At 38.1% G+C, this 16,663-nt stretch overlaps 1 protein-coding gene across 3 annotated transcripts in view; it reads right to left on the minus strand.

The window, feature by feature from the left end:
* LOC119244573 (methionine synthase) overlaps positions 1–16,663 on the minus strand; it is a 69,060-nt gene that overhangs the window by 37,897 nt on the left and 14,500 nt on the right. For all 3 annotated transcript variants that reach the window (XM_037510370.2, XM_037510371.2, XM_037510369.2), the window contains exons 6-13: positions 15,662–15,768; positions 13,459–13,518; positions 12,590–12,684; positions 10,639–10,739; positions 9,526–9,587; positions 8,477–8,544; positions 5,951–6,030; positions 2,286–2,398 (exon numbers count right to left, since the gene is read on the minus strand). In XM_037510370.2, the coding sequence (XP_037366267.1) occupies positions 2,286–2,398; positions 5,951–6,030; positions 8,477–8,544; positions 9,526–9,587; positions 10,639–10,739; positions 12,590–12,684; positions 13,459–13,518; positions 15,662–15,768 (686 nt within the window). The remainder of the gene's footprint in view (positions 1–2,285; positions 2,399–5,950; positions 6,031–8,476; positions 8,545–9,525; positions 9,588–10,638; positions 10,740–12,589; positions 12,685–13,458; positions 13,519–15,661; positions 15,769–16,663) is intronic.

Genomic DNA, 16,663 nt, shown 5'->3' on the forward strand with positions numbered 1-16,663 from the left:
CAGCATTAGGAGAGTATGAGTCAAAAAAAAAGGCTAACAAAATAATCCCTAATCATCCCAGCAGACCTTTCAAATTATACTCAACTACCTAGCCAGCCTCCCTGACTCTGTGCCTGCTATCCTCCCAGCAATTATCACAGGTTAACCTTTCTTAAACATCTCTTCTGTCACATCTTCTCACTACTAAGAATTCACCATGATTCTGTTTTCCTACTATCAAGAATCTAATCTCCTCAGCCTGGCCTTCAAGGCTCTCTGTGACCTGGCCCCATCTTCTTGCCTAACTGAACTTTACACTCCTCCCCTCCTGGGATCCTTCACCAAGCCATGCCTGTTTCCAACTCAGTGTCACAGATCATGCTGTCTCCTCTGCTTGGAACACACCCACTTTCATTAAGCATTGTGTAAGACCCACTCAAGGAATGCAGGGGTGTGGACTGACAGGAACTGACCTATCATTTCATGAGAGTCAGAAAATAACAACTTTGAGACCCAAATAAGCTCAGAGAAACAAAGTGATTTGCTTCAAAATGAAAAGCTGAGCAAAAAGACAGGACTGGAACTTCCATTAGATCAGTGCTCCATTTAACCATAGAACCATGAGGGATTTCTAACATGGAAAACTTGACTTGAATCAATAGTTACTCTTAACTATCCCTTCCTACTTGACTCCCTCTTCCTTCTGGAACCTCTAGACAAATACAGCAGAGTGGTTAAGGGGCATGGGCATGGTGGACTAGGTTTATTATTATTTGCTATGAAACAACAGACAAGCAGTTATCCCTCCCTGTCCCCAGCCTCCAACTGCGTATCTATAAAATAGGGATGCAGCAGTGATACAGCAATGAAACATTTCTCTCTCCCTTTTTGCTCCACCAGATAAACTCTCCCATTTTCTTTATTTCTGCTCTAGGCTTAACAACCTTGTTTTTACATTTCAAGGAAAAGAACACTCTGAGAAAACAGTACCAGAATTGCTCACCACAGGGTGACAACAACAGCAAGAGGGCGCCAACCTAAATATCCCCCAAAATCTCCAGACACTTGTGTCACAAGGATGAGATGCTAACCATGGCTTATTCTCCTCACGTCTTTTTACTCCCTTGTAAATTTGGATAAATTCCCCAAGACCCTGTCAAAATGCAGGACAGTGGTCTTTCAGACATGAGTCTGCTGCCCTCCTCAATTTGTTGACAAATCAAACTACTTTCCTTCTCCTCTTTCATTGGTCAAGGAAACTAAGACTGACATTCAGTATCAACACTACCTACCTCATACATCTGTTAAGATTAAATGAGTAACAATGTGAGGCACTTAGCAAAGTGACTGACACACAGTTAAACCTTATGAAATGACAGTTATTATTGCTCTCAACTGCTTCTTCTCAAAATTCCCTTTGCTCTCAGTATCACATCTATCAACTTGAGAGCTGTTAAGGAATCCACAGAATAGTCATAAGAAACAAAACATAATTAGAAACATTGCCAATTAAAGAACACTACACAACTATGAGGGGCCATTAGGATTTCAGAAGGAAACAAACATGAAGGTAAAAGCAGACCTCCTGGAATGTTCTGATGACACATCTGGATGGGAAGACAGTGAGATGCCTACGTGGAGAGGACTGCATGATGGCCTAAAGAATCTGGATTTTATCCGATATACAAAAAGTTACCATTGGAAACCACAACCATGACAAAAACACATGGTGGCGAGAACTGTCAGGAACCAGCTACCCAGGTAACCAGGCCCTAGTAACGCACCCACAGAGAGATACCTCGGAGAAATGCCAGGGAGTAGAAATTAATAAGTCTATAAAGGATGACAAATGGGCCCTTTCTTCTTCATGATGAAAATTAAGTCTGTTTCGATATTGGTTTCTGGACATCTATTTCCTAAAGGTTACAATAGCTTAAAGTGAGATAGGTTTGATGATTAAAAAAAAATCATCATTAAAGTCCAGACCAAATTCCAAAATGAAGAGTATTCTCGAATTTTTTAACTCTTCTCACAATTAATAGAAATAGCTAGAACTTGGATCTCTCCCATCTTAGTCTACTTCATACCCTACATGCAGTACTTTTTGACAAATATTGATATTAGCAGCTTAAATTTCTGAAGTCTGATCCTCCCACCAGCCCAGGATGCTGCAAACACACTTTACCGTTCTTCTCACACTTCCAGCAACTCTGCTAATAACACTATCAAAGGCAGAGCTGTTTCATTTACATGTTGTCTAGTCAAAAACATAGCAGATGCTGGAAGGATCTTATTAAGATGCTCACTTCATAGTTTCCTGCCATGATGAGTTTAGCAAACTTCCTGGATCCTGCCACGTTACAGCGCTCGCCAATGTTAACAAAGTTGGTGTATGGTCCAATCCTGAATGGCTCGAGACCTTAAAAGGAGAAGCACTTTGAAAAATTTCTGAAAATGCATATGATGACATGAGAGAGAAAACAAATGTTTTATGAGAAAGAAAAGTTTCTGCACCAAATCCATCTGCTAGACAGAAGGTCCAGGGTGGAAACAGGACCATTATTCTCCACAGGGGATATTAACTTGTTTGCAGCTACATTTACAACCAGAAGTCTCAAAGGGAGAAAGGACTTGAAATCATAAATTTCTCCAGAGTTGAATGATACCAGTTCAGACACAAGGAAAAATTATAATCGTTATCCATTTAACCCAGAGTCCAGGGCTAAAGCCATAAAGTGAGAACAAAAGGGCTACTCCACAGCTGCCCAGACATCAACTTGGAGTCAGAGGGAGCAAGTTTTCTTAGTCTCACCAACAGTGTGCTTAGAGCTTTACTTCATCTCTTTGATCGAGAAGCCAAAAATTCAAAAGAAGGAGGCTGGATAGGGTCACAAGAAAAGACCCAGGCAGAGCCCTGGGAAACAGGAGTTCCAAATACAAGTCAACCACTCAGGACCTCTAGCAGTACAATCTAGAAAGGGGAGGGTCCATCCTCTGCTTCTCAGCTTTGGATTTGCACCAGGGACTTGGGGGACATGGAAGGCGACAAATGAAGCTGAGACATGTACAGACACATGGAAGAAATGTGAGTGAGAAACCTGTGGCAAGACTGACAACGGCAACTGTTACCTTGATTTGTATTCTGATTTCTACTCCTTTTGTCCCAGACATGCCTGCAACTTCTGCCCCTTTCCCACGGGTCACTGCCAGAATGTACCTTTGATTGTCGCAAGTTTTCAGGCCTCAGTAGCCTCACTTTGGGCTAAACCTGTTTGGCTGGGCATTTACCCATGAAAGGATGGGTAACTTTGGGTGTTTCATTGGAAAATTTATCCATTCTTCCCTTCTCGGTTTATGCGCACTATCTTATTATCCTACTAAAGTTCTTTCACACTAAGAGAATGCTTTTTCTTCAGGCAGCAGATAGAAGAACCCATTTAGAGTGTGCAGGTTTGGGGTCCCAGGGTGCCCCTTAGTGTGCCTGCTAAAAGAGTGATCTTGGGGCAAGTCATTTGGGCTTTTTGTACCACTTTTATTTCCCCAGGGCTAGTAACAGCTCCCTTGCTAAGGCCAACTTAGGTGCAAATATCAGATAATAAATGTAGATACATTCTACTCAAGTAAAAGCAAGATGCAGCTGTTGTATGCAGCACTATGGAAAAGGCCTTTAACTGTTTGTGTTCTACAAATACATTTAACATATTAGGAGAAGGAGTCCTGCTAGGTGGCCAAGTAACCTTGAGTCCAAAACCCCGGGTGACTTTTCTCAAAGCTTCTGAGTTGATAAAATAGACAGTAAAAGAATATCCCTTGTAATGTTATTGTAAAAATGGGACTAGATAACATTAATAAACATAAAATTAGCACCAGCAACCACTGCTGTTGTCATTAATGAAAGAAAATGACTATTGTGTCCTTTGCCAAAGGACCTGAAGAAGAGATATGAGGGAGAGGAAAATAATGATTACAAGATGGTGGAATGTAGAGCTATTCCATGCCATTTGTTTGCTGACTAGGAAAACCTTCACTTTCCAGTTTTGGCTTGATTTCCCCTCCCGGTGGTCATGGTGCCTGTGGCCTCACTCCCCCCACACTAGCCTATTACTATCCCTGCTCCTTCAAGAGACCCAGAACTTTGCAGGGCAGGAAAGCTGGGATGTCAACATTTAATTGCAGGAGAGATCCCGAGTCATTCCCTAAAAGCATTTCACACAAAGTGATTCTGACCTATTAAGAATGTGAAATAAAAATGTGGTATGCAAATAAATGTGGTAAGAAAAAACTACATTCTTCTCAAGTTTGCAAATTATAAAAGAACAATTAAGAGAGTATGATTAATGTCATTTCTTCAAAATCTGATTGAAGGTGATTTTCAAAAGAAAATAGAAATAGTACATAAAATTCAAATTTGGAAAAGTTAATTCTTTCATTCTTACATAAAATTTCCTTCAAAGTTCATATTTGGGCCTCCCTGGTGGCACAGAGGTTAAAGTCTCAATGCTAGCAAACTATCACCAGCCCCTGCAGCACGAGTTTGATCAATGGCCAGGTAAATAACCCACATGGTACAGGAGACCTCTCCTCTCTTGCCCCCTACTCCCCTCTGCAGTGTATTTCAGTGGATCCATCTGTTCTGCTCCCCACTCTGTCTCTGGTGAATCTTCTCACCTCCCACACCTCTGGCCTACACCCCAGTTCTTGTATGCATTAATAAATAAAAATAAATCCTTAAAAAAAGTTCATATCTAAATGGTTCTCTTTTTGTTTCAGTATTGGCAAAATTTGACTATTTTAATTGTTAGCCCTTGACTGACATTTATTAATAGCTTTAAGATCTAAGGACAAAAAATATCCTATCACATCTCTGACAAAACATTCTTTTTGAGTAAAGGTTGTGTCATAAATAATAAATATCTCTTTCTCTAATTTTATCCTCTCTCTTATGGAGTACAGAAAAAAAGGGAAGACTGAAAAGGTATATTTTTTAACACAATGTCATATTCATTCACTTATATTAGTTCTATGAAATATATCCTGGGTGAGAAAAGTGAGTATTACTTTTGCTAAGACTTGCACTTTATCTAACTTTTCTTAGGTGAACATAAGGAAGAAATATACTTCAATTTACATAAATGTTAAATTATAAATTACTAGGGTGCATAATTCCCCATTGTACTGTTTGCTAGGTCTTGAAAGCACTGTATATACATATATATATATATATATATATATATTATTTTTTTTTTTTTTTGCTTAAAGATAGTAAGAGTATGCCATAAAATATTATGGAAAAACACAAAATCTAAATTTATTTTTCTAATAGTTGGCATGATGAATTGTTATTCCAATATTCTCTATTTGAACATCATAACTCTTTCTAAAAGGGAGGCTGACTACCTCACAGCACTGTTGAGAGTCAAATAAAATAATAAAGACCATACCTCTTTTATAAAGTCCCAAACACAAAGGCAAATGCAAGATCATGACAATAACATTTTAGAAGCAAACAAAATTTTCTAGGGAGAGACTGCCATTATTACAGAACATTGACTTGACAGTTTGTAATTCTCAATAACTAGTAACAGATGTGATGATTAAAATTATTAGGTTGAAGTCTAAAGTGTTTTCAAAGCAGTGCACGAGGGACACGGGACTCTGTGAGTCTAATTCTAACCAGGGGTACAACCTGGGTACCACCTGTGCCTCCATTCACATTTCACCAGATGTGTGTCTTCCCACATTTAACCCTCAAAAACAAAGGAGTCTTCAGTAGAATTCATGTAAATGTCAACAAAAATGGGTATCTCTTTGAATTAATAAGAAAAGTTCCTTTGCAAAAACTTCACTATAACTTAGAATAAACATGCTGAATTGTAAATGTTTATATGTTTATCACATGTTATAAGTTTCTGTAAATTTATATGTCTATAAATGTTTCTGAAATTATAAAAACCGTGTCATTATGACTTACCAGCTAGTAACATATGCCCTTCAAAAACAGCGGCATGCGGAAGCCTAGGTTTATAGTCTTTCACAGCTTCAGCAATCTCCCTGAGTTCAAAGAGAAAGCACAATATCCATTAATTCAGAACAAAATACATTTAATTAAATGAATTTCCAACTATAAAATTAAGTCTATTTAATATATTCCTAGCTCCAAATGTACAACAATAATTATGCTTTTTAGTTTTCTCAGTAATACAGAACATGAGTCTATAAACTTTAACTTTTCTGTATCTGTCCTGTCTGCTGTGCCCTGAATGTACCAGTTCTTGAATTCTGAGCTATAGGTTTAGCTATGTGCCATATAAATATGCAAGCAGCAAATCTTCTCCCTTTCCCAAACCCATAGATATCTTTTACTCTATCAAATCTATATTTGAACGATGCCTTTGCTCCTTACCAATAGTTTCAAAGAAAAAAAAATTCATTGTTAAAAAGGAGCAAATAAGAGAGGAAGTGCATTGAGTAGAGGAAATTAAATCCTTTTGGTCTATTTTTCCCAAGCAGAACACATACCCATAATAGAGAGGGTACATAGGAAATAATCACTTAAGCACCAAAATTTTAGTTATCCTTAATCTTTTTAACCTTATCAGTTTAATGTAACATGTCCTCAACCAACCTAGAAAAATCTGGCTACTACATTAAATTTATCAGTACCAGTATGGAAAGAGCTCTTTTAACTACCCCCCAAATTAGTGTATGATGCCAAACTAAAAGCAATAAAAAAAGATATACACATAGCATCTTAAAAACAACTCTTTAAAAAGGAGAGAACCATAAAGGTTAAAAACATATCCAAAGATAAGCTGTATTCAATTACTGACAACTTTCAGATATTACTTAAAAGTTGTTTTAAAAAATAATAGACTTAGAATTAAGTAATGCTGTACAGTGAACATACTATATATATGAACACAGACTCAAAACAGTAATCATCAGTCAACCTAAGAGAAAAAAAAATATATAAATAGTCCTAAACTATGTTCTATTCCACTGAATCCCAATCTTTTTATATATATATTTTTTAAGATAAATTTTTTATTTATTTACACATACAAGAGCTGGGGTAGGGCCTCCCCGGTGGCGCAGAGGTTGAGTGCTGGGTTGCGAAGCTACCTGCAGCCTCTGCAGCGCTGATTCGATCGCCGGCAGCTCCCCGGCCACCAGAGGGGGGTCCCACATGGCGCGCAGACCTCTCCTGCCGCCCGCTGCTCCCCTCAGCAGTGTACTTCAGTCCTTCTGCCTGCTCTGCTCCCTGCTCTGGATCTGGTGAATTCTCTCACCCTCCCGCGCTTCTTACTGTACCCAGTGCTTGTATAAATCAATAAATAAATAAATAAATCTTTAAATAAATAAATAAATAAATTTTTTAGAAAAATTCTTAAAAAAAAAAAAAGAGCTGGGGTATGGGCCAGAGGTGCGGGGGTGGTAAATGGATTCACCAGAGACAGAATAGGAAGCAGAACAGGTGAATCTACGGAAATACACTACTGAGGGGAGCGGCAGGGGAGACAGGAGAGGTCTGCTGTGCCATGTGGGTTTGTGCCATGTGGATTAGCTCCCTGGCCAGGGATCAAACTTGTGCTGCAGTGACTGCCAATAGCTTCATAGTGCTGAGACTTAAACCCTTCTGCCACCAGGGAAGCCCAGAATCCCAATCATTTTAAAAGCCACAAAACTGCAAGGACTTAAGACACAAACCCCACTATGCTCTTGTTTCATACCCTCTTCCTTCATACTCTTACTTAACAACATGGATTAAGCAATGACTACGTCAGATGAGATAAAGACACTACTCTTGATCTCAAAGTACCTGCTGCCTTGTCATTCCCTTCCATGAGAGAATCTAATGGAGGCATGTATTTGCCCACAAGAAATACAGTCTGTCCCTCTTTCAAATATCAATGAAGTATTTAAGAATAGACTATTATGATATTTAGGATTTGTTTTACAATATTCTTAGGGGAAAAAATTTAGAGAATAGATAAAATGTCAAATATTATGGAAAGCACATGCTAGGTATATGTGGTGGTTCATTTTATGATTTTTCTTTTACTTTTGAATTTTTAACAATCTAAAGGTATCTTAGTTTGCTAGGGCTGCCATAATGAAATTTAAACAGCAGAAATTTTAGTTCTCAACATTCTGAAGGCTAGAAATGTGAGACCAAGGCAGGGCTGGTTCCCTCTCAGGTCTCTCTCTTCAGCTTGTACATGGCTGTCTTCTCACTGTATCTTCCAGCAGTCCCACCCTCTCTGTCTGTGTCCTAAGCTCCTTTTTTTATAAGGACATCAGCCATAGTGGATCAGGATCTACCCTAATGACTTCATTTTGCCTGAGCTACCACTTCACCTATGTCCAAATTCAGTTACATTTAAAGGAACTCGGAATTAGGACTTCAACTTCCAAATTCAGTTGCATTCCAAGGAACTCAGAATTAGGACACAATTCATCCCACACCAAAGGTAAAGTTTTTAGAAATGATTATTACCTGATATGATCTGGTGTTGTACCACAGCATCCACCAACAACATTGACCAAGCCATCCATAGCAAAGTCCTGCATTGAAGAAAAGAAAGTTTAAGAGAGTACATCTGAATTCTAAACTCACCACCATCAATTCAACAGAAAAGATAACTACTCCTGAATGACAAATTCTACATTAAAAAGGAATTTAAACATACTTAACTCTAGATATAAAGCTTTCACATGCCCTAGATATAAGATTAAAAGCAAAGAACAGTATTAGATACTACAAAAATCTTTATATCATTTAAAATGCAGAAGGCATTTATTTGCCTGTCTGATAATATTTTTTTTTAACCCATATACTGAGTTGAATGAATGTGAGCTGGACAATGCATTTTGAAATAACATAGAAAGTATCAGTTTTTTAATTTAAATAAATAAAAATATCTAATGAATTAAAAATTCCTCAGTCACAATAGCTGTATTTCAAGTGTTCCAATAACCACATGTGGCAGATGCTATATATTGGACAACATGGTTCCTGGAATTTAATCACAGGCTAATTAATGAAGGACAGTAACAGAGAAAACAAAGAAACTAAAAAACCAGCGTATTGGACAGATCACCTACATAAGGCACTGGCATCATAAGAATGGAATCATTAACAGACAGCAAATCAGTGAGTTGGAACTAGAATTAAGGAAAAAGAATCTCAAGACCTGAGATTCAAAGATGGGAGGCATATGGGAGAAGAGAGTGAAGGGGAGCAAGGAAGGTATCTTTTCCACCCAGCAGTTTATGAAGCGGAGCCATGTGTGAGAGCTACAGAGGAAAGTCAAATTTCAAGGACTTTGGATTGGAACTGTGGGAATTTTCTAGTAGCCACAAGTACCAAGTAGGAAGAACACTGACAGCTTGCCTGTCTTCCTGCTCCATCACCTTAATTCAGAGTCATTGAGCTTTTATTATATTAAAAGGATTTCTTTAGGGGACAATTCTATTTCTAAGTATTCTAAATCAAAATTATCATTTTTCTGTCTCTTGAAAACCAAGTCAAAGAGGATTCTTGACCTTGAGATGCATGGCCATCATGTGCGGCGTTTCATCATAGTCACCGAAGGTATTGGGAAGACCTGAGAAAGTATATTTCAACCATTATTGCAAACTACCTTAACGAATAGGCATAGTAGTTGTAAAGGTGTTAGGTTTAAACTTTTTAAATTTATATTTATAATTAAATGAAGAATACATGCAAGAACAAATAAATTTTAACATAAAATTCAGTAAATACACAGATGCCACAGCAAAAACTAAAATGAAAATAAATATTCACTATTTTTTTTCCATTTGAAAGCGTCAATACTATAACTTCCCTAAAGGAAGTTCATTCTTGTTATCTAGCTGCTAGTGATGCAGCACTGGGGAGTGCTACATACTTTCTGAACAAGCATATACCTGACATGCAATTAAAAACAAATAAGCAAAGATAACCAGTTTCCTTTCAAATGAATTTTCCTGAGTAAACCCTTAGCATCTTACCATGCAATTTCCTGTTTTATTTAGTATCCACTTCCAATTATCTTGCTCTTTGTGGGAAATAAAATTTAGTGTGCATTAAAATGTACGTATTTGGTGAAAGAAGGCTGGAAAATTATTTTTAGCCCTAAGTAACTAAGCAGTGCTCAAAAAACATTCACCAGGAAATCAGGTTAACCCAGAATACATCATCAATATTTAATTGGATACTTTGAGAACTATCTACAAACATTTTAGGAATTTTTATATAAGCACATTAGAAATCCTAACTTAAAAAAGAAAAAGGTAACAACACACAGATGTTTTTCTATCTGCTCTTTCAGAAAAGAAGCCTCCCTCTTCTCTTCACAAATATCTTTGACCATGTCCATGTGGTAAGCATTGTCACCAAAGGCGAAGGTAAGTTATGTGACCAGGCTTCATTCCCCAAAGTTTTGTCCAATTCTGAACCTTTCAGATTGAGGCACACTGGTTCCAAGTCTAGAGGAAAACAGTGGTCTAGACCCATATATTTTTCATTTAGAAAATCCATTTGAATGTCAGCTATATACCAAAACTGCAAAACAAACTCTTTTAATCAAGAGTTGCTCCATCTACCCATGTCTATGTATTTCTCTATCCTATGTGAGAGTACCTTGAAATACATACCTGCATTGGGATAACAGAGGACATAGGCTGTTGTACATTTTCCAATTGTTTCAATGAAAGGCCTCATTTCAGCTGCACCCAGAGCACAATTTAATCCAATACTGGAAAAATAAAAAGCAAATATCAGAAGCACCATCTTTTATTCAAGATATGACAAGGGAGTATGTTCACACCTATATAGACAGTTAACAATGAAATCAAGAATACACACTGGAGAAAGGAAAGCCTCTTTAATAGATGGTGTTGGAAAAACTGAATAGCCACATGCAAAAAAGTGAAAACAGATGACTATACATAAAAGTTAACTATACTATACATAAAAGTTAACTCAAAATGGATAAGAGACTTGGATGTAAGAATTGAAACCATAAAATACAGATGAAAACTTAGGCATAACACTCCACAACATAGGCTTCAGTGATGTCTTTGTGGAGACTACTCAAATAGCAAAAAAGAATTAAACAATTGGGACTAGATTAAACTAAAAAGCTTCTGTACAATGAATGAAATACTCACTAAAGCAAAAAAGACACCATACTGAATTGAAAAAAATATTTATACACCATGTATCTAATAGCTGCTGATATTCATATAGCTCAACAAAAAGAAAACAAATAATCCATTGAAAAAAAGGGCAAAAGAGCTATTAATAAATACGTGTTTCTCCAAAGAAAACATACATGTGCAAACAGGCACATGAAAAAGTGCTCATTTTCATCACTTAAAAGGGAAATGCAAATCAAAATTGTAATGAGACACCACCTCACTAGTGAGAATGGCTCATATCAAAAAGTCCAGAAACAAGAGTTGGCAAGGATATGGAAAAAAAGGAACCTTCATATACTGTTGGTGACTGGTCCTTCACAGACTGGTCCAGCCCTCTAGAAAACAGTATGGAGGTTTCTCAAAAGATTAAAAATGGATCTACAATATGACCCAGCAATTTCACTCTTAAGTCTCTACCCCAAAACACAAGAACACTAATTCAAAGGCATATATTCACTTCTATGTTACTACAGCACTATCTGCACTAGCCAAGCTATGGAAACAACCCAAGTGTCCAAAGACAGAGGGTAGATTCAGGAGGATGTGGTTTATACACAATAGAACAGTCTTGTCTTTTGCAACATGGATGGAACTGGCTGGGATGATGATAAGTGAAATAAGCCATAAAGAAAAAGACAAATACTAAATGGTGTCATTGATATGTGGCATCCAAAGAAATAAAACAAAGGGTCAGATAAAGCCAAACCATTAACTAATCCTATAAATCTGTCTATAAAACTGAAGCTACTAGAAGAAGAGGGGGAAGAAGAAGGGAGAGAACGAAGCAGAGAGGCAGCACAAAGGATGTGGTGGAGGACTATTGGTGCTTTGGTGGTAGGTGTGGTGTAGTAACAATACCTGAATGGGGAGATCCCATGATCCTATATTTCTCATCATAAACAATGTTGTAAACCAATGTTACTTCAAAAATAATTAATTAATTTACAAAAAAGAAAAAGTTTTGGCACCAGCAAAAAGATAAAAATGTAAGTTAAAAAAATCCACTTTATTCCAAGTTAGACTGCTTCTGTTTGCTCCATGAGTACAGAGTGAAAAATCTTCATAAAGCATTGCCCCAAAAATATAAGTGCTGATAATATTTTAAAGTGTTATTACCACGCTAAGCATAGTCTTAATTATACAAGGGACACTTTAGACAAAAAGGTAACTATAAGTCAGGCCCAGAAGATATGAGAACTCTCCCAGTCATTTCTATTAACCCATTTATGCAGTGGCTTCTAATACCCTTATGGAAAAACCTGAAAATATTTAAAGAAAACCAACATCCCCATGGAAAAGGTAGAGTAGAAATATGTAGATGTAGTCCTTTCTCGGCCACTTTTTATAGCCATAAGAAAAGATTTCCCCCAAAAGGAATGGAGTCAAGAAAAGAATGATCACTCACCAGAGTGGGTCTGCATGAGACACACTGATGACAAATGCTTCTCCTGTCTGTCCAGAAAGAGTCCGCCCACTTTTATCAACAATGGTCCCTGAAATCTGAATTAACAGTCAACAATACAGATTCAGTTTAAGAATACAGACACAAAGACAAAATAAAAATGAGCAAGCTGGCTTTCTTTGTTCTCTCACAATGGAGAGAACTGTGGAACTCAAACTCAAAGGCAGCATTTTTGTAATGGTCAGAATAGACCATGCATTGTGACTGGGGGAAGGAACTGGTAAGTCATAAAAAATAAAAGAAAGAGAAAGTCACTGAGGCAAAAGAAATAACCAAAAAGGCTTTAGAATTTACACATTCAGTCCAATTGGAGAAGCTGCAGGTTATGATGGTCTCCTGTTATTAAACATCAGATTCATCTAACACCCCTTGCTTTGACTATTTTCTATTCTTACCAAGCAGTCTTAGAATTCTTATGTGGGTCTACCTACTGAGTTAATAAACTGGCAGTCTCGTGGTGTCTTTATTATTGGCTACCTCACAGTCAGCATGCAAGCCCAATTCTCTTTATGGACTAATAAAAGAGAGTTTCTAAGTCTTTGGCTTCAGGGGACCAATTCATTAGGCTTCTATGGAATAACCTGTCTTCTACCAACCACTTCTAGATTCATTTTCTTCACATTACCAGTGATAAGACTGCTAATGGTCTAGAGCTGGTAGGAAGGTAGGAAGGTAGGAAGGAAGTGAATAGAGGGAGCTAAAGTTAGTGATTTCTAAAGATACTATCTTAGTTTTATAGTGCAAGAAACCAAAGCCCTGCCCTGATAATAGCGACTGAAAAAATTTCATAATGCAAACATTTTAGAACTTACAAAGATAGGCCGGGGTACATACTCCTCTTCAAAAAGGTTTTGGAGGGCAAACAAAGCTGCCTGTTGAAGGGGAAAAAAAGGAACATCTATCTTTATATCTAAAAGACTGTGTCCCAAGTCAGTCTAACTGGCCAAACAGGATGCTCCCTTTTCTAAGACCTCTTCAGATACTATAAACATTGTGTTCTCTGGGAGAAGACGACGTATCCTTGCAATGCACAACCTAGCACTCCTTCCTCAAAACTGTGCTCTCTGAAAGTTCATCTATGAACTCATTTCCTCTCAATCAAAATTAAATAGATAAATAAGAATGCCTCTGCCCTCCACATCCCCATTTACACATGGCAGGTCTATGAGCCTACAGTATATGCCACTGCAAAAATGAGTGTGAGCTTATAATGGGTTATAAAGGTACAAATCTCATGTTACTCTGTACTGTCCATGTTAAGTATTTAGTTCCAGGCAATAGAGCTTCATTTTATCATATTTCCTGATTCTAAAATGTGCATATTTTGGGCTTCACAGCGCCGCGCTGTGAAGCTGTCCACAGCCTCTTCAGCGTGGATTCAATTCCTGGCAGGCCAGGGAGCAACCCACATGGCGCAGCAGACCTCTCCTGTCTCCCCCACTGCTCCCCTCAGCAGTGTACTTCGGTCCTTATGCCTGTTCTGCTCCCTACTCTGTCTCTGGTGAATCCTCTCACCCCTCCCCCCCGAATCTCTGGCCTGTACCCCAGCTCTTGCATGCATAAATAAATAAATCTTTAAAAAAAAGTAATTAAAAAAATTAGAAAAAAAGGCAGACAGAAATCCCAAAAGAGGAAAGATAAATGGTTATAAAACTGAAAAAGTTGCTCAGTTTATCATCAGAAAAAATACAAATTAAAGCTACAGTGAGACAGCATTTTTCATCAGACTGGAAAAGAGCCAAAAGTTCAACAGTAAGTGGTATTAAAGGAGGTGTGGTAAAACCAGCACAACTGTGCACCGCTTGCTGATTGGAATATAAGTGAGTATAATCTCAAAGGAGGGCAGTTTGACACGAAAGATCAAAATTAACAATGCACATACCCCTTGACCCAGAAATTTCACTACAGAAATTTATCCTATGGGCACCACGTGCAAAAACATAGGTGTAAGAATATTTACTTCTCACTCCATAATCTTATGTACCCTTGTACATATGCAAGGAATACAAACATGTACGCACATGTGTGCTTTTCTTTGCATAGCATCTCTGTCAAGAGTTACACTGGTAATAGTAGTTGTTTCAGGGAAATGAATTGAATATCCAGGAAATAGGAAGGAAATTAACTTATCACTCCTTATTCATATATCTTTTGAATTTAGAACCATGGATATGGAATTATTACGGATGTATTTAGTCATATATAATAGCTATATATGAAAATATATCCTTTTGTAACTTAAAAAATTTAACTAATTAAAAAAGATAACTTTGGGGGCCTCCCTGGTGGTGCAAGGGGTTAAGATGCAACCTATGAAGCTATCCACAGCCACTGCAGCACAAGTTCGATCCCTGGCCAGGGAGCTACCACATGGCACAGCAGACCTCTCCTGACTCGCCCGCTGCTCCCCTCAGCAGTGTATTTCAGTCAGTCTGCTTGTTCTGCTCCCCACTCTGTCTCTGGTGAATCCTCTCACCCTCACACCTCTGGCCTGTACCCCACTTCTTGTATACATAAATAAATAAATCTGTAAAAAAAAGATAATTTTTCAAGTTTTTCTCATTCTACTATCTTCATTAGAAATATTTAAGAATCAGGGCCTCCCCGGTGGCACAGCGGTTGAGCTCTGGGTTGTGAAGCTGCCCACAGCCTGTGCAGCGCCGGTTCGATCCCTGGCTGCTTCCTGGCCACCGGAGGAGGGTCCCACATGGCGCGCAGACCTTTCCTGCCGCCCGCTGCTCCCCTCAGCAGTGTACTTCGGTCCTTCTGCCTGCTCTGCTCCCCACTCCGGCTCTGGTGAATTCTCTCACCCTCCTGCACTTCTGACTGTACCCAGTGCTTGTATAAATAAATAAAAATAAATAAATAAATAAATCTTTAAAAAAAAATATTTAAGAATCAAATGGAATAGAGGAATTTTATTTAACTTCAATAGTGACTATGGCTTCTCACTATATTAGAGAATCCATCACAGCCACCACCACAGCCCTGTCCCTTGTTTCTCCATTAACTCACCTTGGCGTTGGCAGTATCAAAAACAGTTTCAACAAGTAAGATATCAACCCCACCATCCAGAAGTCCTTTGGCCTGCTCTTTGTATGCTTCAACGAGCTCATCATATGCTGCAAATAATAAATCACACCCAAGACATAAGTCATCAATATCTTCTAATGAGCAAGACAGGCTGAGTTCAGGCCTAGGGCCCATGGACTAACTTTATGAATTATAACACATGACTTAAGAAAAACATCACCTTTTGTAAGAAACAGAATAAAGAAATAGGGCGGTGATAGACTTACACCAGCAACTGAATATAGTTGCTCCTAAACTCTTTCCACGTCACCTCCACTTCCCATGTCTATGTCAAGAGTGAGTGAGGTGCATGATTTCTTGAGCCCTGTCCCTTTACTTTCAACACCGTTAAAACACCTCATTCTTTCAAAGGATGATTTTCATCAATCAGTTAAGGAATGAGTGTGATGGATAACTGCAGAAATATGTCACACCAATTTGGATACTTCAAAGGTTGAGTCACATGCTCTCATCCACTCTGGAAAAAAGGCTGCAGTCCTACGTGGTTTTTGTCCTTTCCCTGTAACACCAACTCTCTCAGATAGGAAACATGCCTGATGAGCAATTTCAGCCTCAAATATAAGTGTTCAGCCATACCGAGGTACAAATTTTGCTGGAAATATCTTAAGGGGAGAGGAGTTGGGAGTGGACAAAATGGGTGAAGGGGATTAAGATGTACACATTTTCAGTAAAAAACATATGCCACAAGGATTTATCACACAGCATGGGTTCTATAGGCAATAACAGTATGGCAAATTTGAAAAACTGCTAAGATGAATGGAAAATAAACATATTGTAATCATTTTTTATTGTTTACAAGTGTCAAATAATTATGCTGCATGACTAAAACCAATATAAGTTGGATGTCAATTATACTTCAAAAAAAGGCGGCAAAGGGCCTCCCCGGTGGCACAGCGGTTGAGCGCTGGGTTGCGAAGCTGCCCG

Source organism: Talpa occidentalis, unplaced genomic scaffold (genome assembly GCF_014898055.3).
Source record: "Talpa occidentalis isolate TD23 unplaced genomic scaffold, MPIMG_talOcc4v2.1 talOcc4.14, whole genome shotgun sequence".
Classification (NCBI taxonomy): Eukaryota; Metazoa; Chordata; class Mammalia; order Eulipotyphla; family Talpidae; genus Talpa; species Talpa occidentalis.